A 25,196-nucleotide genomic window follows, 5' to 3' on the forward strand; every position below is an offset into this window, starting at 1 on the left:
TTATAAAAATAGGTAAGTGAAAATAAAAAATGAAATAAAACTTTAAGGAAGTGAATTGTGAATTCCTTCTGCTGGAAATCAATTCTAACACGCGGTCCAGTACGTTCCTAATTTCAAATTGCCCGCATGTTAATACATTTTAATGCTGTTTTATGACACCAACAAGAAGGAAATCGAATGATCAATGCAAAAGTGTTTACTAATAATGTTTAAGATATTTAAAGTTTTGTTGTTTGTTTTTTTTTCTTATTTGTTGAAATGTTTAATAAGATTATCATTTATCAATTGGTATTGTAGTGTATTATGTAGTGTAGTGTAATATTATATATTTTATTTTGGTGAAAATGAATAAATTATACAAAATTCATAGAATTTTGGCTTTGACTTTCAATTTGAAGTGGGGATATCATTCATACAAATTTAGGTTGAAAAGTATTTGCAACGATGTTAATTTTGAATTTGATTCGCATCGAAAATTGTTTGACAAATTATTGAGTAGCGATGCATTTCAATTTGAGGATAACTCTTGAGATAAAGGGTGATTCTTTTGAGGTTAGGATTTTCATGCATTAGTATTTGACAGATCACGTGGGATTTCAGACATGGTGTCAAAGAGAAAGATGCTCAGTATGCTTTGACATTTCATCATGAATAGCCGAACGATCTGCCACAACGTCGAATTTTCAGTGAATGGGCCCTAGAAAAGTTGGCAGAAAATCCGCTTTTTTATCGACAAATTTTGTTCAGCGATGAGGCTCATTTCTGGTTGAATGGCTACGTAAATAAGCAAAATTGCCGCATTTGGAGTGAAGAGCAACCAGAAGCCGTTCAAGAACTGCCCATGCATCCCGAAAAATGCACTGTTTGGTGTGGTTTGTACGCTGGTGGAATCATTGGACCGTATTTTTTCAAAGATGCTGTTGGACGCAACGTTACGGTGAATGGCGATCGCTATCGTTCGATGCTAACAAACTTTTTGTTGCCAAAAATGGAAGAACTGAACTTGGTTGACATGTGGTTTCAACAAGATGGCGCTACATGCCACACAGCTCGCGATTCTATGGCCATTTTGAGGGATAACTTCGGAGAACAATTCATCTCAAGAAATGGACCGGTAAGTTGGCCACCAAGATCATGCGATTTGACGCCTTTAGACTATTTTTTGTGGGGCTACGTCAAGTCTAAAGTCTACAGAAATAAGCCAGCAACTATTCCAGCTTTGGAAGACAACATTTCCGAAGAAATTCGGGCTATTCCGGCCGAAATGCTCGAAAAAGTTGCCCAAAATTGGACTTTCCGAATGGACCACCTAAGACGCAGCCGGCGTCAACATTTAAATGAAATTATCTTCAAAAAGTAAATGTCATGGACCAATCTAACGTTTCAAATAAAGAACCGATGAGATTTTGCAAATTTTATGCGTTTTTTTTTAAAAAAAAGTTATCAAGCTCTTAACAAATCACCCTTTATTATTGCTAATGTGTTGAATTTCACTGTTGTGGGTAATGTCTGTTTTTTGTTGAGAACGCGATTTTCTCAACAATTTCTCAACTTGAATATTACCCTAATCCTTTGAAAAAATGTTTGATAAATTGTTGAAATTTAGCATTTTTCAAGCGTTTGTGTTTATTGGTACTTAGTACGTATAGTGTTGCCAGATATCAGATTTAAAAAGAAAACACTAAAAGTCGGCAACACGGTTGCCATATTTCGGTTCTACCAATAATGGTAATTTTTTACTGTTTGGTAGAATTCTTGATATTTTTGTATATTTTGCAAAATACTTAAAAATGTTTCAGAAATAGGATTTTGACAAAATTTCTATAGAAAAATTTTGAAAACATTTTGAGAAAAATATCTATCGGAAAACATTTTGAGAAAATTTTCCATAGAAAAATATTTTGAAAAAATATTCTAAAGAAATGAAATTTTGGCAAAATATTCTATAAAACTAAAATTTTGACAAACTTTTGGCAATTTTTTCTATAAAAAAAATGTACATAATTTTCTATAGAAATAAAATTTTGACAAAATTTTCTATAAAAATAAAATTTCGACAAAATTTTTCTACAGAAATAAAACTTTGACAATATTTTCTATAGAAATAAAATTTTGACAAAGTTTTTTATAGAACAAAAACTTTGACAAAATTTTCTACAGAAATAGGATTTTGACAAAATTTCTATAGAAAAATTTTGAGAAAATTTTCTATAGAAAACATTTTGAGAAAAATATCTATAGAAAAAAATTTTGAGAAAATTTTCTATAGAAAAATATTTTGAAATTATTTTCTAAAGAAAAAAAAAATTTGGTAAAATTTTCTATAAAACCAAAAATTTTAACAAACTTATGGCAAATTTTTCTATAAAATAAAATATTGACATAATTTTCTATAAAAATAAAATATTGACAAAACTTTTCTAAAGAAATAAAAAAAATCAGAAGTCGACGAAACACTAAAGGCCTTAAACTCATTTAATAGACAAATTCAATTTACAAAGGAATTAGAACAGGACAATAAACTACCATATCTTGACGTAATAATACATAGACAAGGAAGCCAACTGAGACTAAATTTGTACCAAAAACCAACGGCTTCTGGGAGACTGCTCAATTTTTACTCTAAGCACAGTAAACGTATAATAATCAATACAGCGACAAATTTCATACGAAGGATATTTAATATTAGTGATACAGAATTTCATTCTGAAAATGAAAATAAAATTAAACGAATTCTCCAAGACAACAATTTCCCACAACGAACGATATATCAACTCTTATCGAAAGTAAAAGCCAACCTACACAACAACCGAGAATTGACCAAGAAAAAGGATTCAAAAATATACAAACCAGTGACATATATACCAAACTTCTCCGAGAGACTGTCCAAGTCTGACATATACAATAAAGAAAAATATCAACTCGCGTCAAAAACTACAAACACTGTCAACGGATTATTTAGTAAAACAAAAACAAAAATTAAGAATGAAGACCAACACAACGTAGTATATAAGATAAAATGCAACGGTGACAAATCCAACTTATGCCAAAAGACATATATTGGTACGACAATGACAAAATTAAAAACAAGATTGTCTTCACATAAATCGGATATAAAAACAACAGACAAACCAATGGAACAAAAAACAGCACTTGCGGCCCACTGTACATTGACTGGTCACAAACCTAACTTTAATAACGTAAAAATCCTATGCAAGGAAAACAACTACAGACGAAGATTTACTCTGGAAATGTTACACATAATTAACACTCCCACTAACGAGAGAATAAACTATAAAAAAGATATTGAGAACTGCGCGAGAATATATCGACATACGATACAAAAACACAGGAGAAAGTGATCACCAGTAGAAAACCAGACAGCGAAGTAACAAGACATCGGATAAAATGTAAATTACAATAGTTTGACTTTAATTTGTGAATTTTGTAATTAACTTTTGTTTAATTTTGTAATTTGTAGCCTTGAAAACGGTCTGACGAAGTCAACCGAAATATCGGAAAATAAAAAACTAGAAACCAACAATTTCGAGTTTAATTTATAGACCTACAGCCGAGATTATGAGATAAAAATCATAGAAATAAAATTTTGACAAAATTTTCTATAGTAATGAAATTTTGACAAAAGTTTTTAGAGGAATAAAATTGTGACACAATTTCCTTTACAAATAAAATTTTGACAAATATTTCTATAGAAATAAAATTTTGACACAATTTTCTATAGAAATAAATTCTTGTCAAAACTTTCTATAGAAATAAAATTTTGATAAAAATTTCTATAGAAATACATTTTTAACAAAATTTGCTATAGAAATAAATTTTTGACAAAATTTTCTAAAGAAATAAATTTTTGACAACATTGTCTATAAATATACAATTTTGACAAAATTTTCTATAGAAATACAATTTTGACAAAATTTTCTTTAGAAACAAAATTTTGACAATATTTTCTATAGAAATAAATTCTTGACAAAATTTTCTATAGAAATAAAATGTTGACAAAAATTTTGAGAAAATATTTTGAAAAAAATTTTCTAAAGAAATAAAATTTTTGCAAAATTTTCTATAAAACTACAATTTTGACAAACTTTTGGCAAAATTTTCTATAAAAATAAAATTTTGGTAAAATTTTCTATAAAAATAAAATTTTCTATAAAAATAAAAATTCTATAGAAATAAAATTTTTACAAAATTTTCTATAAAAATAAAATTTTGATACAATTTTTTTGCAGAAATAAAACTTTGACAAAATTTTCTATAGAAATAAAACTTTGACAAAGTTTTTTATAGAACAAAAACTTTGACAAAATTTTCTACAGAAATAGGATTTTGACAAAATTTCTATAGAAGAATTTTGAGAAAAATATCTATGGAAAAACATTTTGAGAAAATTTTCTATAGAAAAATATTTTGAAAACATTTTCTAAAGAAATATAATTTTGTTAAATTTTTCTATAAAACTAAAATTTTGATAAACTTTTGGCAAATTTTTCTATAAAAATAAAATTTTGACATAATTTTCTATAGAAATAAAATCTTGACAAATTTTTCTATAAAAAAAAAATTTTGTCATAATTTTCTACAGAAATAAAACTTTGACAACATTTTCTATAGAAATAAAATTTTGACAAAGTTTTTTATAGAACAAAAACTTTGACAAAATTTTCTACAGAAATAAAATTTTGACAAAATGTTCTATAGTAATGAAATTTTGACAAAAGTTTTTAGAGAAATAAAATTGTGACACAATTATCTATACAAATAAAATTTTGACAAATATTTCTATAGGAATGAAATTTTGTTGTTTTTTTATTTCAGCTTAAAACCATACATTGACTAAACTACAAGAGTAGCTTAACCAACAGAGGAAAAGAATGTTTGTCAAATTTATTTGGGCAAAGCCCTATAGACTGCAAGATGGTTGGATGGACGCACGTTTCGGAATTACCACATTCCTCATCAGCATCCTCTACTTGCAGCAAAACTATCAACCAATTATCAGAATAAATTCAGGCAGTTTATTAAACCCAACAAAAACCACACTTGAACCCTCCGAAAAAAGGTTTTACATTGATAGCCGGCTTATGCCGAAATAAACTCGAAACAAACATATCTCTTTTCCTATGCCACTGTCAAATCATCGATTTGAATTCACATGGCTGGGTTTATTTTGAGCGTGCCTCCTCTTCTTTTTCCATTTGTTTTGTTTTGTTATTGTTGGTTTTGTTCTTTAAGCATTGTTGTTGTTTTTTTATTTCAGCTTAAAACCATACATTGACTAAACTACAAGAGTAGCTTAACCAACAGAGGAAAAGAATGTTTGTCAAATTTATTTGGGCAAAGCCCTATAGACTGCAAGATTTTTTATAGAAATAAATTTGTCAAAATTTTTTATAGAAATAAAATTTTGCCAAAATTTTTTATAGAAATAAAATTTTGACAAAATTTTCTATAGAAATAAATTCTTGACAAAAATTTCTATAGAAAAAAAATTTTAACAAAAATTGCTACAAAAATAAATATTGACAAAATTTTCTATAGAAATAAAATTTTGACAAAATTTTCTATAGACATAAAATTTTGTTAAAATTTTCTATAAAAATAAAATTTTGACAAAATTTTCTATAGAAATAAAATTTTGACAAAATTTTCTACAGAAATAAATTCTTGAAAAAATTTCCTATAGAAATAAAATTTTGACAAAATTTTCTATAGAAATAAATTCTTGACAAAATTTCCTATAAAAATAAAATTTTGACAAAAATTTCTATAGAAATAAATTTTTGACAAAATTTGCTGTAGTATTTCTATTTTTGACAAAATTTTCTATAGAAATAAATTTTTGACAAAATTTTCTATAGAAAAACATTTTTAGAAAAATATCTTTAGAAATAAAATTTTGACAAAAATTTCTATAGAAATAAATTTTTGACAAAATTTTCTATAGAAAAACATTTTTAGAAAAATATCTTTAGAAATAAAATTTTGACAAAAGTTTCTGTGGAATAACATTTTGAAAAAATTTTCTATAAAAAAAAAATTTTGGCAAAATTTTTTATAGAAATAAAATGTTGACTAAATTTTCTGTAGACATAAAATTTGGCAAACTTTTCTATAGGAATAAAATTTGGACAAAATTTTCTACAGAAATAAAAAAAAATGATTCAAATTTTGGTAGATTATTTTTTGGACGAGTGACAACTGTGGTCGGGTGCCGTTAGTGGAGAATTCATCTAGACGGCTTCGGTAAGTGAAAGCTGCAAGTCAACGAAATCTATATCAAGTATTGTAAATAACCAACCATATCGACTTTGGGAAGCTTAAAATTTTTATTTTATATTTAATATATAGTATGTCCAACAAGGGTGAGCGGTTTATAGTAAAATTATTTATTTTTAATTTTGGCGGTAAACTTACCACTAGCGCTGCCACTTTATCTAACCTAATCGAATGCATACTTTAGGACAATCGAACTGAAAAAAGAAGTAAAACTTTACAATTTCAGCAAACGTTGACCGCTTTTCTGTTTTCAGCGTTTAAATTCCAGCATAAGGCCGGTATGCACCTCTAGCGAAAAATTTCATTCCCATAAGAAATGCATTGCTAGGTTAAAGTGGCAGCCCGATTAAGATTCAGGCTCACTTAGACTATTCAGTCCATTGTGATAAATGCATTGCTATGTATGCTAACGAAATTTTCGGTAGCGTTCAATTTCGTAAGCTGGTACGCACCTCTAATGAAAATAACAGGGTTGTCAAAAGCATATTTAGGCAGCAAACATTTAATTTATTACAATCATTGTGTGCGTAAAAGTTTTAAAAGGTCTGTAAATAATAAACAATTTATTTGAGAAATATTTGGAATATATATTAACAAATTTTAAAAGCGATTAGCTGGTTTAAAATTTGTGTACACAACTTCTTTTTTTGTTGTAGACTTAAATAAATTTTTGCTACCGAAAATTTCGCTAGAGGTGCATACCGGTCTATAGCATGGAATCGTAGCGTATCATCATCTGACCCCAAAATATAATAGGAGGGTTGCCTTTATATAATATTGCATGCGTTTGAACCAACCAATCGAAGGACTTCTGTCATTCTGATTATCTGAGTAAAATCTCCAAAACGTACGTTCTGAATGTATTAACCGCTTCTTCAGGAGTCAAAAATCGTTGACCTATTATTTTATTTTTACTTACGGGGCCTCTCATTTTATTTTTACTCGTGTTCAGAACGAAGAACGGAGGAGCAGAGATTGCTATACTATCGTTTAGTAAGGGTGCATCGTGTTTGCAATTTAATTGCAATGGGCTCCGAGGTATGATTAGTAAGATCGTGGTCTTTATGAATCCGAAAAGGATCAGGGTAGCGGCGATTCAGGAAACTAAGCTGAATGCCATCTGCAGCCTACGCCATGTTGATGGATACAAAGTGCTACGAAAGACCTTCCGCCTTTGTGCCAGACACTAGTGGACCGTACATGGAATGTATGGAGAAGCAGTCAAGTCTGGGCCTGCCGAGATAGAGCTATACAACGAAACATTGAGCGGCTGTTTTTCTGGCATAAGCGATTGGTGCTAGGAAACTTTAATGCCCACCATGAACTTTGGCATTCTCTCCTAGGTAATGACCAGAGAGGCAGAACAGAGAGATGACTCCACATTTTGCACAGTAAACTAAGAGGCCTCCACGAGAATTATGGGTAATAACCCTGCTGATTCAAGAATCAGGGAACTGAATCTAAAGATTAGTAAGATAGTCGACGAGCACAAGCGGAACACTTGGTTAGAGCACTTGAAGCAATGTAACTTAGGCACAGGAATAGGTAAGATATGGTCAACAGTGAGAGCCCTCTCGAACCCCACCACAAGGGATGATGGGATGGCGGTCACCTTTGGCGGCGTGATGGTGACTTATCCGAAGGGATGCGCCAGATTTTTCAACCGACAGTTTGTCGAACATCCCGACAGTGATAGAGCGAAAAGGAGAGCCACACGATGTAGCGAAAAGGAGTGCCACACATCGCATTCGTGGTCTCCGAGCCGATATTACACCACAATTTAATATAGACGAAGTTACCAATGTAGTTACCAGCGCGAAACCATCTAAGGTGCTGGGCCCCGACGGAATCTATATGCTAATACTGAAGCATCTGGGAAAACTGGGAGTTGAGTATTTGGCCAGACTCCTCAATTTGTCCTTGGAATCACTCATTATACCCGATGTCTGGAAATTAGGTAGTGTGATTCCACTACTGAAGCCAGGCAAAGACTCGATGAATCGTACAGACCGATTTCCCTTTTCTCGCCAGTCGCCAAGGCGCTCCAAAGCTTTGTGGAGAATTTGCCACCTGGTAGTCATCAACATGGATTCCGCAAAGTACACAGTACGACCACGGCTTTGCATTCTATTTCAGCATTCATTAATAGAGGACTCAACCAGATCAAGCCGTGTCATAGGACGGTCCTCGTGGCGCTTGATCTATCGAAGGCATTCGATAAGGTCAACCATGCCAGACTCTTCGAGGACATCAAAAATACGCCCCTACCGGAACGAACCAAACGTTGGGTTCTAAATTATCTGTGCGGGCGCCAGTCGTATGTGGAATTTAGGGACAAAAAGTCAAGATTCCGTAGAGTGAAACAGGGAGCTCCCCAAGGTGGGGTTGTTGTAGCCCTTTGGAGTCCAAATGAGGTTTTGCAGTCCTTTGGCAGGGTTGAAAACCCTGTGTCCGCCCCGGGCCATAGACCCGTCTGCAACGAGGGCGGAAGGTGGGGTGACGACTGACGCCGTCGAGATTGTATCATATGCGGACGATTGTACAATCATGGCATCCGGCCCGTTTTTGATGACACGTGAGAAAACTGATCGAAAAATGTAAACAGCTGATTTTTCTGCAATACATTTTATTTGCAGACAAGAAACATAAAAGAAAAAACCGCAGAATGTGGCCGATTATTGCTTTTTTCCCGAACTTCGGCTCCGGCCAAAAAAACCTCTCCGGTCGAGCGCTAGTACCTATACGCAAATGGTTCTTTCAAAGAGTTTTTTTGATCTTTGTATACATTTTTGTAATAACATCAATTGTTTATTAACAAAAGTTAAATTTACAAATAGTTATTGCTTATTTTCATTATATAACAATATACATAAATACATATATGTGTGTGGGAATTAGAAGGAAATTTTGGAGGAAGAAGGAAAACTTATCCAGTATAAGTCTATAGTCTACAAACAAAACAAAAACTTTAACAACAAATTTTGCATCCACATGCAGGTGGTTGCTGCTTCACATTAACTTCTTTTCAGGAGATGACTTTTTTCCAAATGGCTTCATTTCGATAAGATCACTTTTCAGTGAGCGAAAACTCTTACGAAGTGTATTGGACATACGTTTCTTATAACTAGTGCTTGTTATGGATATCTTATCATCATTAGGAAGTTTTGTTGATTTAGGAGACTCATCGGTAGAGGAAGAGTTGTCGCTAGATGTGGCATTGCCCTTCAAATATTTGCGATTGAAATTCAGCTGTGGTGTACCCCATTTCTTGGCAATGAAAGCTTCAAATTCCGGATCAGTATCAGAACCACCACTATTGCGTTTTTTCTTAGCCTCTAGTTTTTCATAGAATTCACGTTTGGATTTTTCAAGTTCATCATCAGAAGAAACGGCACCAACCGAAGTCAACTCAGATTCGTTATCGGCAAATGGTATATCGTCCTTACGCCTGGTGACAATAACATCTGAGGGAACATTTTTTAAATTTACACCTTCAATATTGGTTTGCTGAAAATCTATGGGCAATTTACCATTCGTACCGATATTACGCCAGCCGCGTGATCTACGAGGTGTTTTAACTTCCAAAACACGTACGCGATAGTGCAGCATCTGAAATTAATATAGAAATTTCAAAATTACCATAGTGAAGGTAACAATAAGACAATTTACTTTACCTTATCGTCATCCAAAAATTTGGTCAAATCACCGAGAGGAAAACTGATGCAGGTTCCTTCGGCCAAGATGTCCGAATCATATTCACTATGTACTGGGAATTTCTGTGTCACCGACAATGCCTCAATATCCTCATTTACCAGTGTAACCTCATAGGCAAATTGTAATTTCTTCTCTTTTTGTGTTGATGTACAGGTCATGGTGAAAAGAATCCTTTCCTTGTCATAGATTTCATAGAAGTTGAACATTTCATTAAACACTTGGAATACATAATAGCCAGTCAGAGGTTTTTGTTTTCCACCCATATCCCATACCAAATCTACGGAATCTTTGGTAAATATCTTGCTCGAATGTTCAGCTTCCAAATGATCTTTCCAGAAAGCCTCACGGCCATTCCATTGGCAATCTCCCCATACTCGACCCATAAAGCATTTCATTGGTTTATAAATGCATTGTTTCTCATGCCATGATAATAGGTCGAGTTGTAATCGTACAGTACATCCACCGGCAGCATTCGAACACTTGAAATGAGCTTTAGAGCAGAGGGCTTCAACTGTGAGGGATCGTATGTTGGTATAACCTTCCTGCGAAATGAAAAAAAAAAAAATAAATTAGATTTTATGGGAATTAGGGTGTGAGGGTTTAAATTTTTATGGATTTATGGAAGTATGGATATTATCATAAATAAAAATTAAATTAATGATCATTATATCTCCCTAGATAATACCCATGTTCCGATATTCGCAATCCCAAGAATTGATCTTTCTTCATAAGGAAAAAATAGAGATACTCTCGGACTTCAAAACAATTTTAGTTTGAACTTCTCATTAATGAGAACTATATTGCCAAAATTTAAGTTTATAAGTTTCAAGGTTAAGAAATTATGGCAAAACGAAAATGTTGCGATTCCGAATTTGGGAACATGGGGAAATATCTGCTACATATTGGCTTTTCCAGATCTCTTCGAATGTGGATTGAAAATTTGCACCATTCCACTCATTTAATCAGAGAAATTTGCCTTGCCCCTTATCATTATTAAAGACTTAACTTTCACCCTCTGTAACACCCTGCTTTTATCCTTCATTTTATACTCACTTTAAGTCACTGCGATACTCAGCAAGTCAGATCAATGCCTATCAGGCTCGTAGCCATCGTGGTTCAATGGTTAGCATGCCCGCCTTGCATACACGAGGTCGTGGGTTCGATTCCTGCTTCGACCGAACACCAAAAAGTTTTTTAGCGGTGGATTATCCCACCTCAGTAATGCTGGTGACATTTCTGAGGGTTTCAAAGCTTCTCTAAGTGGTTTCACTGCAATGTGGAACGCCGGTCGGACTCGGCTATAAAAAGGAAGTCCCTGTCATTGAGCTTAACATGGAATCGGGCAGAACTCAGTGATAAGAGAGAAGTTCACCAATGTGGTATCACAATGGACTGGATAGTCTAAGTGAGCCTGATACATCGGGCTGCCACCTAACCTAATCTATCAGGCTCGTATAACATTAAGATAATGTCATTTCGCTAGGTACTCGAACTCAGAAATCTTATTTACTGTGCTCCCCCAACGGAATTTCAATGCTAATGCTGAAGCAACTGGGAATACTGGGAGTTGAGTACTTGACCAAGCTCCTCAATTTGTCCTTGGAATCACCCATTATACCCGATGTCTTGCAAATGGATCCCCCTACCTTCTATTCGAGTTTGATTCGTACAGACCGATCTCCCTTTTTTCGCCAATAGCCAAGATACTTGAGACACAACACCTCCCTCATGTGGAGAATTTTCCAGCTGCCAACCATCAACATGGATTCCGCAAAGTACCTGGCACAACAGTAGATTTGCATGACATTTCAACATATATAAATGGAGAACCTACTAGCCCAAGCCGTGTCATAGGACGGTTCTCTCGGCGCTTAACATATAGAAGGCATTCGATGCGGTCAACTATGCCAGACTATTAGAGGACTTCGAGAACATGTCCCTTTCGGCAGGAATCAAACTTTTGGTTCCTCATTATCTGTCCGGGCGCACTATCGCACTATTTACTACATGGACGACAAAAGTAAGCAGGCAGTTGAATGTCGGAGTCGTCGGCGAGATAATTCCGACTACCCCACGATAACTCGGGGTTACATTGGAAAAGCTTTTCAATCGTCTGTCCATGCCACTTCAATTTGTGATAAGCTCTGCGGTAGAAACAAGGTCCTCAAGTCCCTTGTCGGCAGTACTTTGGACAAAGTGGACAAAGACTATATGTTGACTACATATGTATAAGGAAAGTGGCCCGTCCGTGGTAAACTATTCACTAATCTCCCTAGATAATATCAGCTATATATTGGCGATCGATCTACCTTGCTGATCTTACTAGTTATTTCACTGCTGGCAATTTGAGTATATCCGCCACGAGATCCTCAGCCACACTATTCACCACATGGATGTAAGAATCATTGGCGGATAATTCCGATTACAAACTTCCTCAAGGTTTTTGGGGTTACATTCTACAACCTTTTCAAGTCATCTGCCCATGCCAATGCAATTTGAGACAATGGCTCAAGTCGCTTACCTGCTGCGCTTGAGGTGCCGGTAAAGAAGTCTTATTGACTACATATAAGGCAATTGGTTTGTCCGTAGTAAACTAAACTGTGCCAGTGTGGACACCTCAAACAAGCGACACGAATTAGAATAACATACAGACCGATCAGAACGCTACCCTTAAGACTGCGGCAGGATGTCTCAGCAGTACGACCACGGATCACCTTTATTTGGAGACCAAGTTCATTCCTGCGCGTAGACACAATTATATCTTGTCAAAGCAGTATCCACTAGGTTGCTATTGCAGTAACCTTCCAATCACTATCTTGGGGTTAGGCAACCAACAGCCAGGAATATAAGGATCGCCTTCTGGAGCGGCAGCATACCAGCCAGGTCTGAACAATATTCATGTGAATACTATAGCTGAAGCAGTGAGAAACAAGTTAATCCTGTTTTCGAAGCTCAACCACCGTCCATAGCATCGAAGGAAAGAGTCCTCCCGCGGTAGACCAGGGTAGTTTTGGTCCAACTAAGTCAGACAAGTGCAGGCGCCTCAATTCCTACCTATCAGTGATTGATGGAAGAGTAGCTGATGTGTGTCTCATTTGCAAACAAGGGCACTGGCACGCGCCGCCTTTTCGCTTGCCCAGCTAAACCTAACCGACTCACCACAATATCTCTCTGGACACACCCCTTTCTAGTCGCAGAGTTCCTTGATCTGGATACAATCTGATGTAACAAAGGACATGAACACATTTATGAAATCACAAAAAACTGTTACACTACAAAAACTACCACATATTATCCAAAGAATCTTTTCCCCGGATGATTGTTCCAACGTGCTCCTATATTGGTTTTTAATGATGGTGCATAGCAAATGGGTACAAATGTTGTACACGAAATTTCGGGCATGTGAAAACTTTCGTTGACGGAACTATTTAACGATAACTAACAGGTTGGCTGATAAGTTCCCGGTCTGACACATAGATGGCGTGCTAGTATTAAATGCATATTATTTTTATACCTATTTTACAACCTTCAAATGATTCGTGTCAAAATTTGACGTCTGTAAGTCAATTAGTTTGTGAGATAGAGCGTCTTTTGTGAAGCAAATTTTGTTTTGTGAAAAAATGGAAAAAAGGAATTTCGTGTTTTGATAAAATACTGTTTTCTGAAGTGGGAAAAATACGGTGGAAGGAAAAACTTGGCTTGATAATGAGTTTCCGGACTCGGACCCAGGGTAATCAACAATAATTGATTGGTATGCAAAATTCAAGCGTGGTGAAATGAGCACGGAGGACGGTGAACGCAGTGGACGCCCGAAAGACGTGGTTACCGACGAAAACATCAAAAAAATCCACAAAATGATTTTGAATGCCCGTAAAATGAAGCTTGCCCAGCTAAACCTAACCGACTCACCACAATATCTCTCTGGACACACCCCTTTCTAGTCGCAGAGTTCCTTGATCTGGATACAATCTGATGTAACAAAGGACATGAACACATTTATGAAATCACAAAAAACTGTTACACTACAAAAACTACCACATATTATCCAAAGAATCTTTTCCCCGGATGATTGTTCCAACGTGCTCCTATATTGGTTTTTAATGATGGTGCATAGCAAATGGGTACAAATGTTGTACACGAAATTTCGGGCATGTGAAAACTTTCGTTGACGGAACTATTTAACGATAACTAACAGGTTGGCTGATAAGTTCCCGGTCTGACACATAGATGGCGTGCTAGTATTAAATGCATATTATTTTTATACCTATTTTACAACCTTCAAATGATTCGTGTCAAAATTTGACGTCTGTAAGTCAATTAGTTTGTGAGATAGAGCGTCTTTTGTGAAGCAAATTTTGTTTTGTGAAAAAATGGAAAAAAGGAATTTCGTGTTTTGATAAAATACTGTTTTCTGAAGTGGGAAAAATACGGTGGAAGGAAAAACTTGGCTTGATAATGAGTTTCCGGACTCGGACCCAGGGTAATCAACAATAATTGATTGGTATGCAAAATTCAAGCGTGGTGAAATGAGCACGGAGGACGGTGAACGCAGTGGACGCCCGAAAGACGTGGTTACCGACGAAAACATCAAAAAAATCCACAAAATGATTTTGAATGCCCGTAAAATGAAGTTGATCGAGATAGCAGAGGCCTTAAAGATATCAAAGGAGCGTGTTGGTCATACCATTCATCAATATTTGGAAATGCGGAAGCTCTGTACAAAATGGGTGCCGCGCGAGCTCACATTTGACCAAAAACAACAACGTGTTGATGATTCTGAGCGGTGTTTGCAGCTGTTAACTCGTAATACACCCGAGTTTTTCCGTTGATATGTGACAATGGATGAAACATGGCTCGATCACTACACTCCTGAGTCCAATCGACAGTCGGCTGAGTGGACAGCGACCGGTGAACCGTCTCCGAAGCGTGGAAAGACTCAAAAGTCCGCCGGCAAAGTAATGGCCTCTGTTGTTTGGGATGCGCATGGAATAATTTTGATCGATTATCCTGAGAAGGGAAAAACCATCAACAGTGACTATTATACGGCGTTATTGGAGCGTTTGAAGGTCGAAATCGCGGCAAAACGGCCCCATATGAAGAAAAAAAATGTGTTGTTCCAACAAGACAACGCACCGTGCCACAAGTCATTGAGAACGATGGCAAAAATTCATGAATTGGGCTTCGAATTGCTACCCCACCCAACGTATTCTCCAGATCTGACCCTCAACGACTTTTTCTTGTTCTCAGACCTCAAAAGGATGCTCGCAAGGAATAAATTTGGCTGCAATGATCACCGAAACTGAGGCCTATTTTGAGGCAAAACCGAAGGAGTACTACCAAAATGGTATCAAAAAACTGGAAGGTCATTATAATCGTTGTATCGCTCTTGAAGGGAACTATGTTGAATAATAAAAACGAATTTTGACAAAAAAAAAATGTGTTTTTCCTTGTTAGACCGGGGACTTATCAGCCAACCTGTTAGGTTAGGTTAGGTGGCAGCCCGATGTATCAGGCTCACTTAGACTATTCAGTCCATTGTGATACCACATTGGTGAACTTTTCTCTTATCAATGAGTGCTGCCCGATTCCATGTTAAGCTCAATGACAAGGGACCTCCTTTTTATAGCCGAGTTCGAACGGTGTTCCACATTGCAGTGAAACCACTTAGAGAAGCTTTGAAACCCTCAGAAATGTCACCAGCATTACTGATGTGGGATAATCCGCCGCTGAAAAATTTTTTTGGTGTTCAGTCGAAGCAGGAATCGAACCAACGACCTTGTGTATGCAAGACAGGCATGCTAACCATTGCACCATGGTGGCTCCCAACGGTAACTAAGATCAATCTTGAGAGAAATTCTGTCTCGATTCGTGAAATTCGCCGATGAGTGGCACACACTGCATCCCAAGGAATAGCAAATGTGTTCCAAAGGAGACGAAAACTGTTCCACATCGATTGGTAGGAGAAAGACAAAATTATCACAAAGCCCCCTTGAGAAGATAAAAAAAGATCTGTAATATTGAAAGCGCATTAGCTCACATCTTCCGCCAATCTTTGTTGCTTTCCTAATTATTTTAGTATACAGTTTAGTATACAGTATTATGTCATGACGTTCGAAATCGACTACTACCTTCAAATACTTAAAATCTTTTAAAGATAACTATCAAATTTTTATTACAAAATATATCAATTTTAAAACGGGAAGTACGTATATAAAACTAATTCCGAATTTCCATATCTTGGAAGAAATTATCTCCGATTCATTGTGAAAAAAAATCGATTATATATTAACCAAATATTTATATATTAAAGTAATCAACAAATGATTACTCTGTTTTTTTTAAAAACAACAAATCCAATATAAACAAAAAGAAACTGATCATGGATAGCAAAAATATTCAATGTTATGACGCCATCAGTCAAGTCCAGCATTTGGTGTATGGACGTCAGGTATACTCATGTTTTATGTTATCTGGGAAGACCTTTCAAAAATTATGAAATTAAAATATGATATTTGTTGGAATAAAAGACGGTAGTTTGAATGATACCGATCATAACTCTTCAAGCATTTATTGTTTTGGGGTTTTAGATTACATTTCGAATGTTATTGACGTCAATAGCACACCATTAGCAAAACGTTACTATAATTGTTTGATTGACAGAAATAAACTTTGGTTGGTACATATAAGAGACTCCTAAACATTCAGTAACGTATTTTCGGTACATGTATGTTTTTACTGAAAAAAAGATGCCAGTACCAGACTGCAGTGAATGACGTTTTCTTTTCTGAGGAACGAAATCTTAAGGTGTAATTACATACCATCCAGTCATGCGTACGTATGTTATGTGCTTTGTCCGAAAAATGTTAAAATGTAGGAAATACTATTGTTTGAGTTACACGGTAACGTAACGGACGCATATGGCCGCATGAAATTTACGAACTTTTACCTTTCTAATGCGTTGGGTGCGTTGACAACACGTAAACAAATCAACAAACGAAAAACAATCTAAAATATGGAGGATTTTTGAGGAAGTATAAAAACATAAAGTAAATATACTTTAAAACGTGTGCGATATATAAAAACATAATAAAAAGCACAGAGGCGAGGAATGCAATCACGGCCATAAACAATCTACCAAGAATTGGAGAAAATATTACAAAAAATCTACCAAACCAAAATATGTTATGTTGCGAAATTTTATTTCTATAGAAAATATTGTTAAAATTTTATTTATATAGAAAATTTTGCCAAAATTTTATTTCTGTAGAATATTTGTCAACATTTTATTTATTACGAAAATTTCTCAACATTTTATTTCTATAGAAAATTTTCTGAAAATTTTATTTCTATAGAAAATTTTATTTATTACGAAAATTTGTCAAATTATATAATAAGAAATAAAATTATTTCTAAAAAAGTTTGTCAAAATTGTATCTCTATAGGAAATTTTGTTTTTATTGAAAATTGTGTCAAAATTCTATTTATTACGAAAATTTGTCATCATTTTATTTCTATAGAAAATTATGTCAAGATTTTATTTATTAAGAAAATTTGTCAACATTTTATTTCTAAAAAAATTGTCAAAATTTTATCGCTTTAGAAAGTTATTGTTTTCGTAGAAAATTTGGCAAAATTTTATTTATTTGTCAACATTTTATTTTTATAGACAATTTTGTCAAGATTTTATTTATTAAGAAAATTTTAAACATTTTATTTCTACAAACAATGTTGTCAACATTTTATTTATTACGAAAATTTCTCAACATTTTATTTCTATAGAAAATTTTCTGAAAATTTTATTTCTATAGAAAATTTTATTTATTACGAAAATTTGTCAACATTTTATTTCTAACAAGTTTGTCAAAATTTTATCTCTATAGGAAATTTTGTTTTTATAGAAAATTGTGTCAAAATTCTATTTATTACGAAAATTTGTCATCATTTTATTTCTATAGAAAATTTTGTCAAGATTTTATTTATTAAGAAAATTTGTCAACATTTTATTTCTAAAAAAATTGTCAAAATTTTATCGCTATTGAAAGTTTTTGTTTTTATAGAAAATTTGGCAAAATTTTATTTTTATAGATAATTTTGTCAAGATTTTATTTATTAAGAAAATTTCAAACATTTTATTTCTACAAACATTGTTGTCAACATATTATTTATTACTACAAATTTCTCAACATTTTATTTCTATAGAAACTTTTCTGAAAATTTTATTTATTACTAAAATTTGTCAATATTTTATTTCTAAAAAAAATTGTCAAAATTTTACTTATTACGAAAATCTCAAAATTTTATTTCTATAGAACATTTTATTTTTATATAGGATTTTGTTAACATTTTATCTCTATAGTAAATTTTATTTATTTTTTTTTTCTATACAACATTTTACCAACATTTTTATTTCTATAGAAAATTTTGTCAACATTTTATTTCTATAGGAAATTTACCAAAATTGGATTTCTAAAGAAAATTGTATTCCTATAGAAAATTTTTTCAAAATTTTTTTCTATAGCAAATTTTCTCAAAATTTTATTTTTATAGCAAATTTTCTCAAAATTTTATTTCTATAGAAAATTTTTTCAACATTTTATTTCTATAGAAAATTTTGTCAAAATTTTATTTCTATAGAAACTTTTGTCAAAATTTTATTTCTATAGAAAATTTTGTAAAAATTTTATTTATTAAGAAAATTTGTCAACATTTTATTTCTATAGAAAAGTTTGTCAAAATTTTATTTCTATAGAACATTTTATCAAAATTTTATTTCTCTATAGAATTTTGTTAAAATTGTATCTCTACAGAAAATTTTATTACATTTTTTTATAGAAAATATTATCAAATTCTTTAATTTCTATAGACAATTTTGTCAAAATTTTATTTCTCTAGAGACTTTTGTCCCAATTTTATTTCTATAGGAATATGGTAATTCCGAAACGTGCGTCCATCCAACCATCATGCAGTCTATAGGGCTTTGCCTAAATAAATTTGACAAACATTATTTTCCTCTGTTGGTTAAGCTACTCTTGTAGTTTAGTCAACGCAATGGTTTTAAGCTGAGATCAAAACAACAAATAAAATTTTTATTTCTATAGAAAATTTTGTCCAAATTGTATTTATATATAGAATATAGAATTCATAATTATATATAGATTTCAAAATTTTATTTCTATAGAGAATTTTGTCAAAATTTTATGCCTATAGAAAATGTTGTCAAAATTTTATGTCTTTAGAAAATTTTGTCAAAATTTTATGTCTATGAAAATTTTGTCAAAATTTTATTGCTATAGAAAATTTTGTCAAAATTTTATTTCTATAGAAAATTTTGTCAAAATTTTATTTCTATAGAAAATTTTGTCAAAATTTTATTTCTATAAGAAATTTTGTCAAAATTTTATTTCCAAAAAAATTGTTGTCAAAATTTTATTTCTATAAGAAATTTTGTTAAAATTTAATTTCTATGCAAATTTTGCAAAATTTTGTTTCTATCGAAAAAAATTTTCTATAGAAAAGAGTTGGAGAGGAATAGTGTGCAAAATCTACCAAAACCTCAAGAATTCAACCAATCTACCAAAGAGTAAAAAAATTTACCATTTTTTGTAGAATTCTACCAACTGTGGCAACCATCTAGCAGCGAATCTATTGGTGTTCATACACATGCTGTGTAACTCAAGTTCAACAGACGCAACTGTTGCAATGATTGTCATAAATTAGGGTTTATTTACTTCTAAAGAATTTACTTTACTAAGTTCCTGAGGAAACTATACTATTATATGTAAGTAGTACCACAATAGATACTTTTAATTTCCCATTTTGGCTCCAAAACAGTTTCTAATTTAAATCTGTTTCATTTGAATTTTTTTTGTTACACCCTATTAAACCTTTAAAAAAAACAATTGCAACAAATCTACACCCAATGATAAGAGTATTCAGTAAATATTAGTTAAAAGTTAAAACAAACATTTATTTATAGCACCTGTATATTTCAAAGAAAATTCTAAAAAAAATTGACGTAAGCTTTCGCTAATTGAGAGAAAAGATATCTACATAGAGCAACTGCAATTGTTAATATATAATAAGAAATATTAAAAACTAAAAATTCCCAGAGAAAAAATTATAATCAAAAATTCTCAATCATAATCAATATTGTTCAATTTGTGTTTCGAAATACAAAAGTAAAAGTGTTATTAAGTATAATTTTATAACATTATTCCAAGCAACATTCTTGTTTGTATGGTTTATTCAATAAAGATATCTTCTATTTATTTAATAATTAAATAAAAAAGCCTAGATACATCATCATCATGTGTCACATTATGAACGAATATTTTTAATCTAACATCTAGCCAGTGTCACTTAAACATGAATATAATTAACCGATTAAGGACCGGTTTCGCAATGCCTATGTCGTGTCGATAAAAGACGAAAAGTTAAAATTTTTTAGAGAAATAGCGCCATCTACGGCGAGCATGAAACATTGTCATGAAACGTCCAAATGGTAGTATCAATTAAAAAAATCAATTCAAGGTCAATTATATTAATCGATACTAGTTTTTGTGATTGATTTTTATTTCAATTAAAAAATTTGTTGAAACGATTAAATTTTTAATTGAATATTTTTTAAATTTCAATTTAAATTTAAATTGAAAAACATTTTCGTGATTTTTTTTGTGTACGGGAATATTGGGGACTTTTCAATTAATCTAATGGCGGATTTCTCACACTTCGCTTAGTAGTTAACCGGTGAATAATCCAACGGTTATTATCGGTACAATAAATAATAACAAGGTATTGTGAAACTGGCCCTAATTGTTTGTTTTCATAATGCAATTCACAAATTTACAACCTGGATATTTTTCATGGCTTATCTGAACTCAGTAGACGCATAGTACCCTGATTATTAGGTTAAGTTACAACAAAACAAAAACAACTCTGTCTTAGTTTGTATGTATGTGGGTTAGCCCATAATTATCAACTTTAGAATTTTGTAAGAATAAAATAATTGAAATGTATTTCGTGTTTTTTTTTTGGAAATAATGACCTTGTATAATGAGTTGTAGTACACAGAAAAAATATGAAAAACCCCTATTCTTATGGAACTTAAGTACAGGGTGGCTGATATGTATTGCAACTAACTTCAGGTTGTGGTGTTTTATCAAGAACAACTCATCAGTGCAAGTCGAGCTGATGTTGCTAGATTGTATTTTGATAAAGTGACGCTTCTTTGATTCACAATAGCAATTTATTGTGACTAATTTATCGAAAAACATGAAATTCAAAGAGGTACAGTAGGGCTGTTTTCTTTTAGCACTGGATACCCTAAGCCGTGAAGGACTAAAAAAAAAACAGAGTACTCGTTTATCCAGGACATCACCAAAAATATGCAACACTGTCATCAGCTGTTTAAAAACAATCACAGAAAAGAAGTTAAATCTTGCATTTTTAATGTATGAAATGCTCCAATTAGTAATAAATATTTACTGCTGCGATTATTTATGACACTATACCACTTTGAATTACATGTTTTTCGATAAATTAGTCACAATAAAGTGCTATTGTGAATCGATGAAGCGTCACTTTATCAAAACACAATCTGGCAAGATCGGCGCGACTTGCACTGGTGAGATGTCTGGATAGAACACCAGTGCAACGAAGTTCTGGATAGCCCATACAAATGTTGTATCCAGTGCAAAAAGAAAACAGCCCTAGTGTCATAAATAATCGCAGCAGTAAATATTTATTACTATTTGAGCATTTCATACATTAAAAATGCAAGATTTCACTTCTTTTCTGTGATTGTTTTTAAACAGCTGATGACAGTGTTGCATATTTTTTGAGATGTCCTGGATAAAGGAGTACTCTGTTTTCTTTTAGTCCTTCACGGCTTAGGGTATCCAGTGCTAAAAGAAAACAATCCTAATATTGAGGTGGTCTATTAGAATCAGCTGGTCACATATGATTATTGAATATGCATCCAAGTGCAAAAATGCAATAAAATAGTGTTGCCACATATTAATCAAATTACATTCGTCATCAAAAGTTGTAATACGTATTTAATTGCACTCCCATGTTCTGATTTACAAATTCGCAAACAACACACAAAACTTGAAAACATTTCCTTATTTTTTTTATTAAATTTAATTTATAATGGAATATCCCGCCTATTTCGAATTTTAACTGTTTTTAGTTTGAATTATGCACTGAAAGAATAGTTTTCTTTTCTGAAGAATGAGTTTGTTATTTCAAGGTAAATTAAAAATTTTAGATATAATCGTTAAATCGCATATTAGAATTCCAAATTAAATTACTCTAAACGAAAATACTTTATACGACGAAAGGGGCATTTCGTTTCTCTATAATTTTGTTCTGAAGGAAAGTATTTTTTCTTTGCGTGTGCATTTTGCAAAAAAATTGGAAATTTTGTAACACTCATATAAGTATAAGTTAAAAAAAATTGATGTATGACAATCATATATTTGTCTATTTGATATTTGAATGTATTTCTTATCCATCAGATTATGCGTACACACAAACATAATTTTTTTTTTTGATTCAATCACGAAATTAATTGATCCAATTATTTTTTTAATTGAAATGTCTTCAATCACAGAAATGATAGTATCAATTAAAAATGAATTGAAAGTCAATTAAAAAAGTAATTAATACTATTAATTTTTGTGATTGATTTTTGTTTCAATTAAAAAATTTGTTGAATCAATTAAAAATTTTAATTGAATATTTTTTAATACTCAATTAAAATTTTAATTGGAAAAATTTTCGTGAAATTTTTTTCTGTGTATGCAATGTATAATAAATGTTTTAAAAAAATGATAAAAGTCTTTACACTTACCTTACACAGTGGACATAGCAGCAATATCCTGGTGCATTGTTCACAAATACTGTGGCCAGTCTTACATAAATAAATTGGCGATTTCATGGGAAAGGCACATCCGGGACATTTCAATTCCTCAATTAGACGTTCATAATGTTTAACTGGTATATCCTTTAGGGAAGCTTCCGGTGCAAATCCGGCACCAATATCACCATTCATATTAGCTGCCGCTGTGGACCGCAGTACAACGGTAGCTGTTTCATCAGGATCTAATTGAACGCAAGTAACTTGAAGAGGTTCTGCACATTTTGCAGATGTTATCATGGTACTTTCCGTCGGCTGAATATATTGTGTGGTATGCGAAATAATTTCCGGTATGGCTGTTGTTACGTATGTAACATCTCCGTTATTGCCATTATCTTGTAGGATGGGTGAATTGAGGGGTGTAGGGGGAAATTTCGGTGTGGGCGGTGGAGAACTCATTGAACGACTGTCACCTACACCAATACTGCGGGTACGACTTAGCATAGGAGGTTTAGGCGGTGGTGAACTTGGACTTTTTGGAGTCTTCAAAGGCAATGTGGCATACTTTGGTGACGATGATGCGCCGTTTGCACTGCGATGCAAATGCTCAACGTCGGAAGAACTGTCAATGTGATGCTCTCGCACCAAAACTTTTTTGGCATTATAATTGGAGAAGGCAGTAGTATCATTGCCTTCGTTATTCTTACCCCTATTTCCGTTAGTGGCTTTTGTTGTGGTTTCCGATTTCTCATCACTGGAATACTCTGAAGATATGGTATTGGTTAAGAAAACCCGGCGTTTCTCATTGAGTTTCTCAATATTCTTAAGATGGCCAATGATTTTTAAATCTTCCCGAAATTCTTCCGAAAAATTAGAATTGGCATTTGTGGTAGGGCCAGCAGCACCATTACCATTGGATACACCACCACCGTTGGCTGTTTGTGGCGATGACAAATTACTTGTTGGATTTGTAGTGGAACTGGAAGTACTGGTAGTAGATTTAGAACTAATTTTAGTTTTTATAGACGATTGTTTATTGCCATTAATTCCCTGAACTTCAGAGATTTCAGAAATTTCCTCAATTGTATTCATGGTGGAAGAGTGTGGTTATTTATATCTTTTTTAGTTTTCGATTTAATTAAACGAATTTTACCATTTGTGGTTTATGACAGAAAATGACCGTTACCGTACGTGTTTGCAGTTACCACAAATGTTACCAACTGTCCTGTCCCTCAATATTTCTCTGTTATTGAAAGTCCCAACTAATTTTTTTTCTATTCTTTGGTCTATTCAGTTTAGTGGAGTATATCTGCTTTTCATAATTGTTTTATATCTTATCAATAAATAATAATACAATAAAAAATAACACTTGAAAGAGGTAACCGTCAGTAAATCAACAAAAACAACAACTACAACAAAACTAAAGAATTGGTGAGTGTTTGATCAGAGTAGAGAGTAAATGTGTGGGAGCTGTTCGCATTATAAATTTTTCTTTGATTTATTCTTATTTTCCATTGCCTCCTTTCTTAACTTTATAAAAAATTCAATTTTTTTATTCAAATACCGTATCAGTGTTAACGTGCGAAAATAATCTGAACAAACTAAACAAAATCTTGCGATGACAACTTCATTCAAAATCAATGTTACTGCCTGTCTCATCTGTCTGCGTTATCAGCTGCTCTAGTGTGAGAGAGAGACTGAGAGATTCGGTTTTAAAGGTTTATTTGCACCTTTGCAATCATTCTCATCGTTTTATTTCTACTCTAATGTGGAGAGTATTGAAGTGCTTGTATTGTTGTTGTCGTCGTCATTACGTGATAGTCCACTCTGCGTTTTAATAAAGAAGCAAAACGTCATGATAAACCTCTCAATGTGTGAATTGTTGTTAACAAGTTTTTTTTTGTTTGGGATTTTTTGCATTCTATGCTACCTCAAAGGTTTAGCACTTCTGAAATTCTAGTGTTGTAGAAAATCATAAATTATGAATGCAATGGAACCGAATCAAAATAGCCCTTACAATGTTAGATGATGTTTATAAAGAAGATGTCAAAATGAGTCTAGACCAGGGATGAACAAAGATAATTTGAGTTTGTTGGCATTTACAAATGTACTTTCATGAAAGACTTCAAGTAGTACACAGAAAAAAATATCACCAATATATTTCCAATTAAAAAGTTGATTTAAGTTGAAATATGTTCCAACTAATACATTAATTGATGCAATTAACTTTTTGATAAAGATAGAAACATTAAGTTAATTAAGTCAATGATTGACAATTTTTAAGTTTTTAATTAAAAAAATTATTGAAACAATTAACTTTGTAGTC

At 32.7% G+C, this 25,196-nt stretch overlaps 1 protein-coding gene across 2 annotated transcripts; it reads right to left on the reverse strand.

The window, feature by feature from the left end:
• Positions 1–9,054: 9,054 nt before the first annotated feature.
• LOC142232026 (uncharacterized) lies at positions 9,055–24,407 on the reverse strand. Of its 2 annotated transcripts, XM_075302725.1 has the most exons (4): positions 22,865–24,407; positions 9,972–10,553; positions 9,828–9,906; positions 9,055–9,761 (listed from the first exon to the last, which is right to left on the reverse strand). In XM_075302725.1, the coding sequence occupies exons 1-4, from the start codon at positions 23,960–23,962 to the stop codon at positions 9,307–9,309; spliced, it is 2,214 nt and encodes a 737-aa protein (XP_075158840.1). In that variant the 5' UTR covers positions 23,963–24,407; the 3' UTR covers positions 9,055–9,306. The 2 variants fall into 2 exon arrangements, with proteins under 2 accessions (XP_075158840.1, XP_075158839.1); XM_075302724.1 differs by having other exon boundaries at positions 9,056–9,906; positions 22,865–24,404.
• Between the last annotated feature and the right edge of the window lie 789 nt (positions 24,408–25,196).

This window comes from Haematobia irritans, chromosome 3 (assembly GCF_050003625.1).
Source record: "Haematobia irritans isolate KBUSLIRL chromosome 3, ASM5000362v1, whole genome shotgun sequence".
Lineage (NCBI taxonomy): Eukaryota > Metazoa > Arthropoda > Insecta > Diptera > Muscidae > Haematobia > Haematobia irritans.

What these genes read in the sequence shown, in the direction of transcription:
- LOC142232026 (XM_075302724.1), bottom strand. Translation starts at nt 23,962, where the DNA reads ATGAATACAATTGAGGAAATTTCTGAAATCTCTGAAGTTCAGGGAATT. An exon ending in TGCTATGTCCACTGTGTAAG is followed by an intron (nt 10,554 to 22,864) that starts GTAAGTGTAAAG and finishes TTCATTTCGCAG; the next exon opens with GAAGGTTATACCAACATACG. An exon ending in AATTTTTGGATGACGATAAG is followed by an intron (nt 9,907 to 9,971) that starts GTAAAGTAAATT and finishes TATTAATTTCAG; the next exon opens with ATGCTGCACTATCGCGTACG.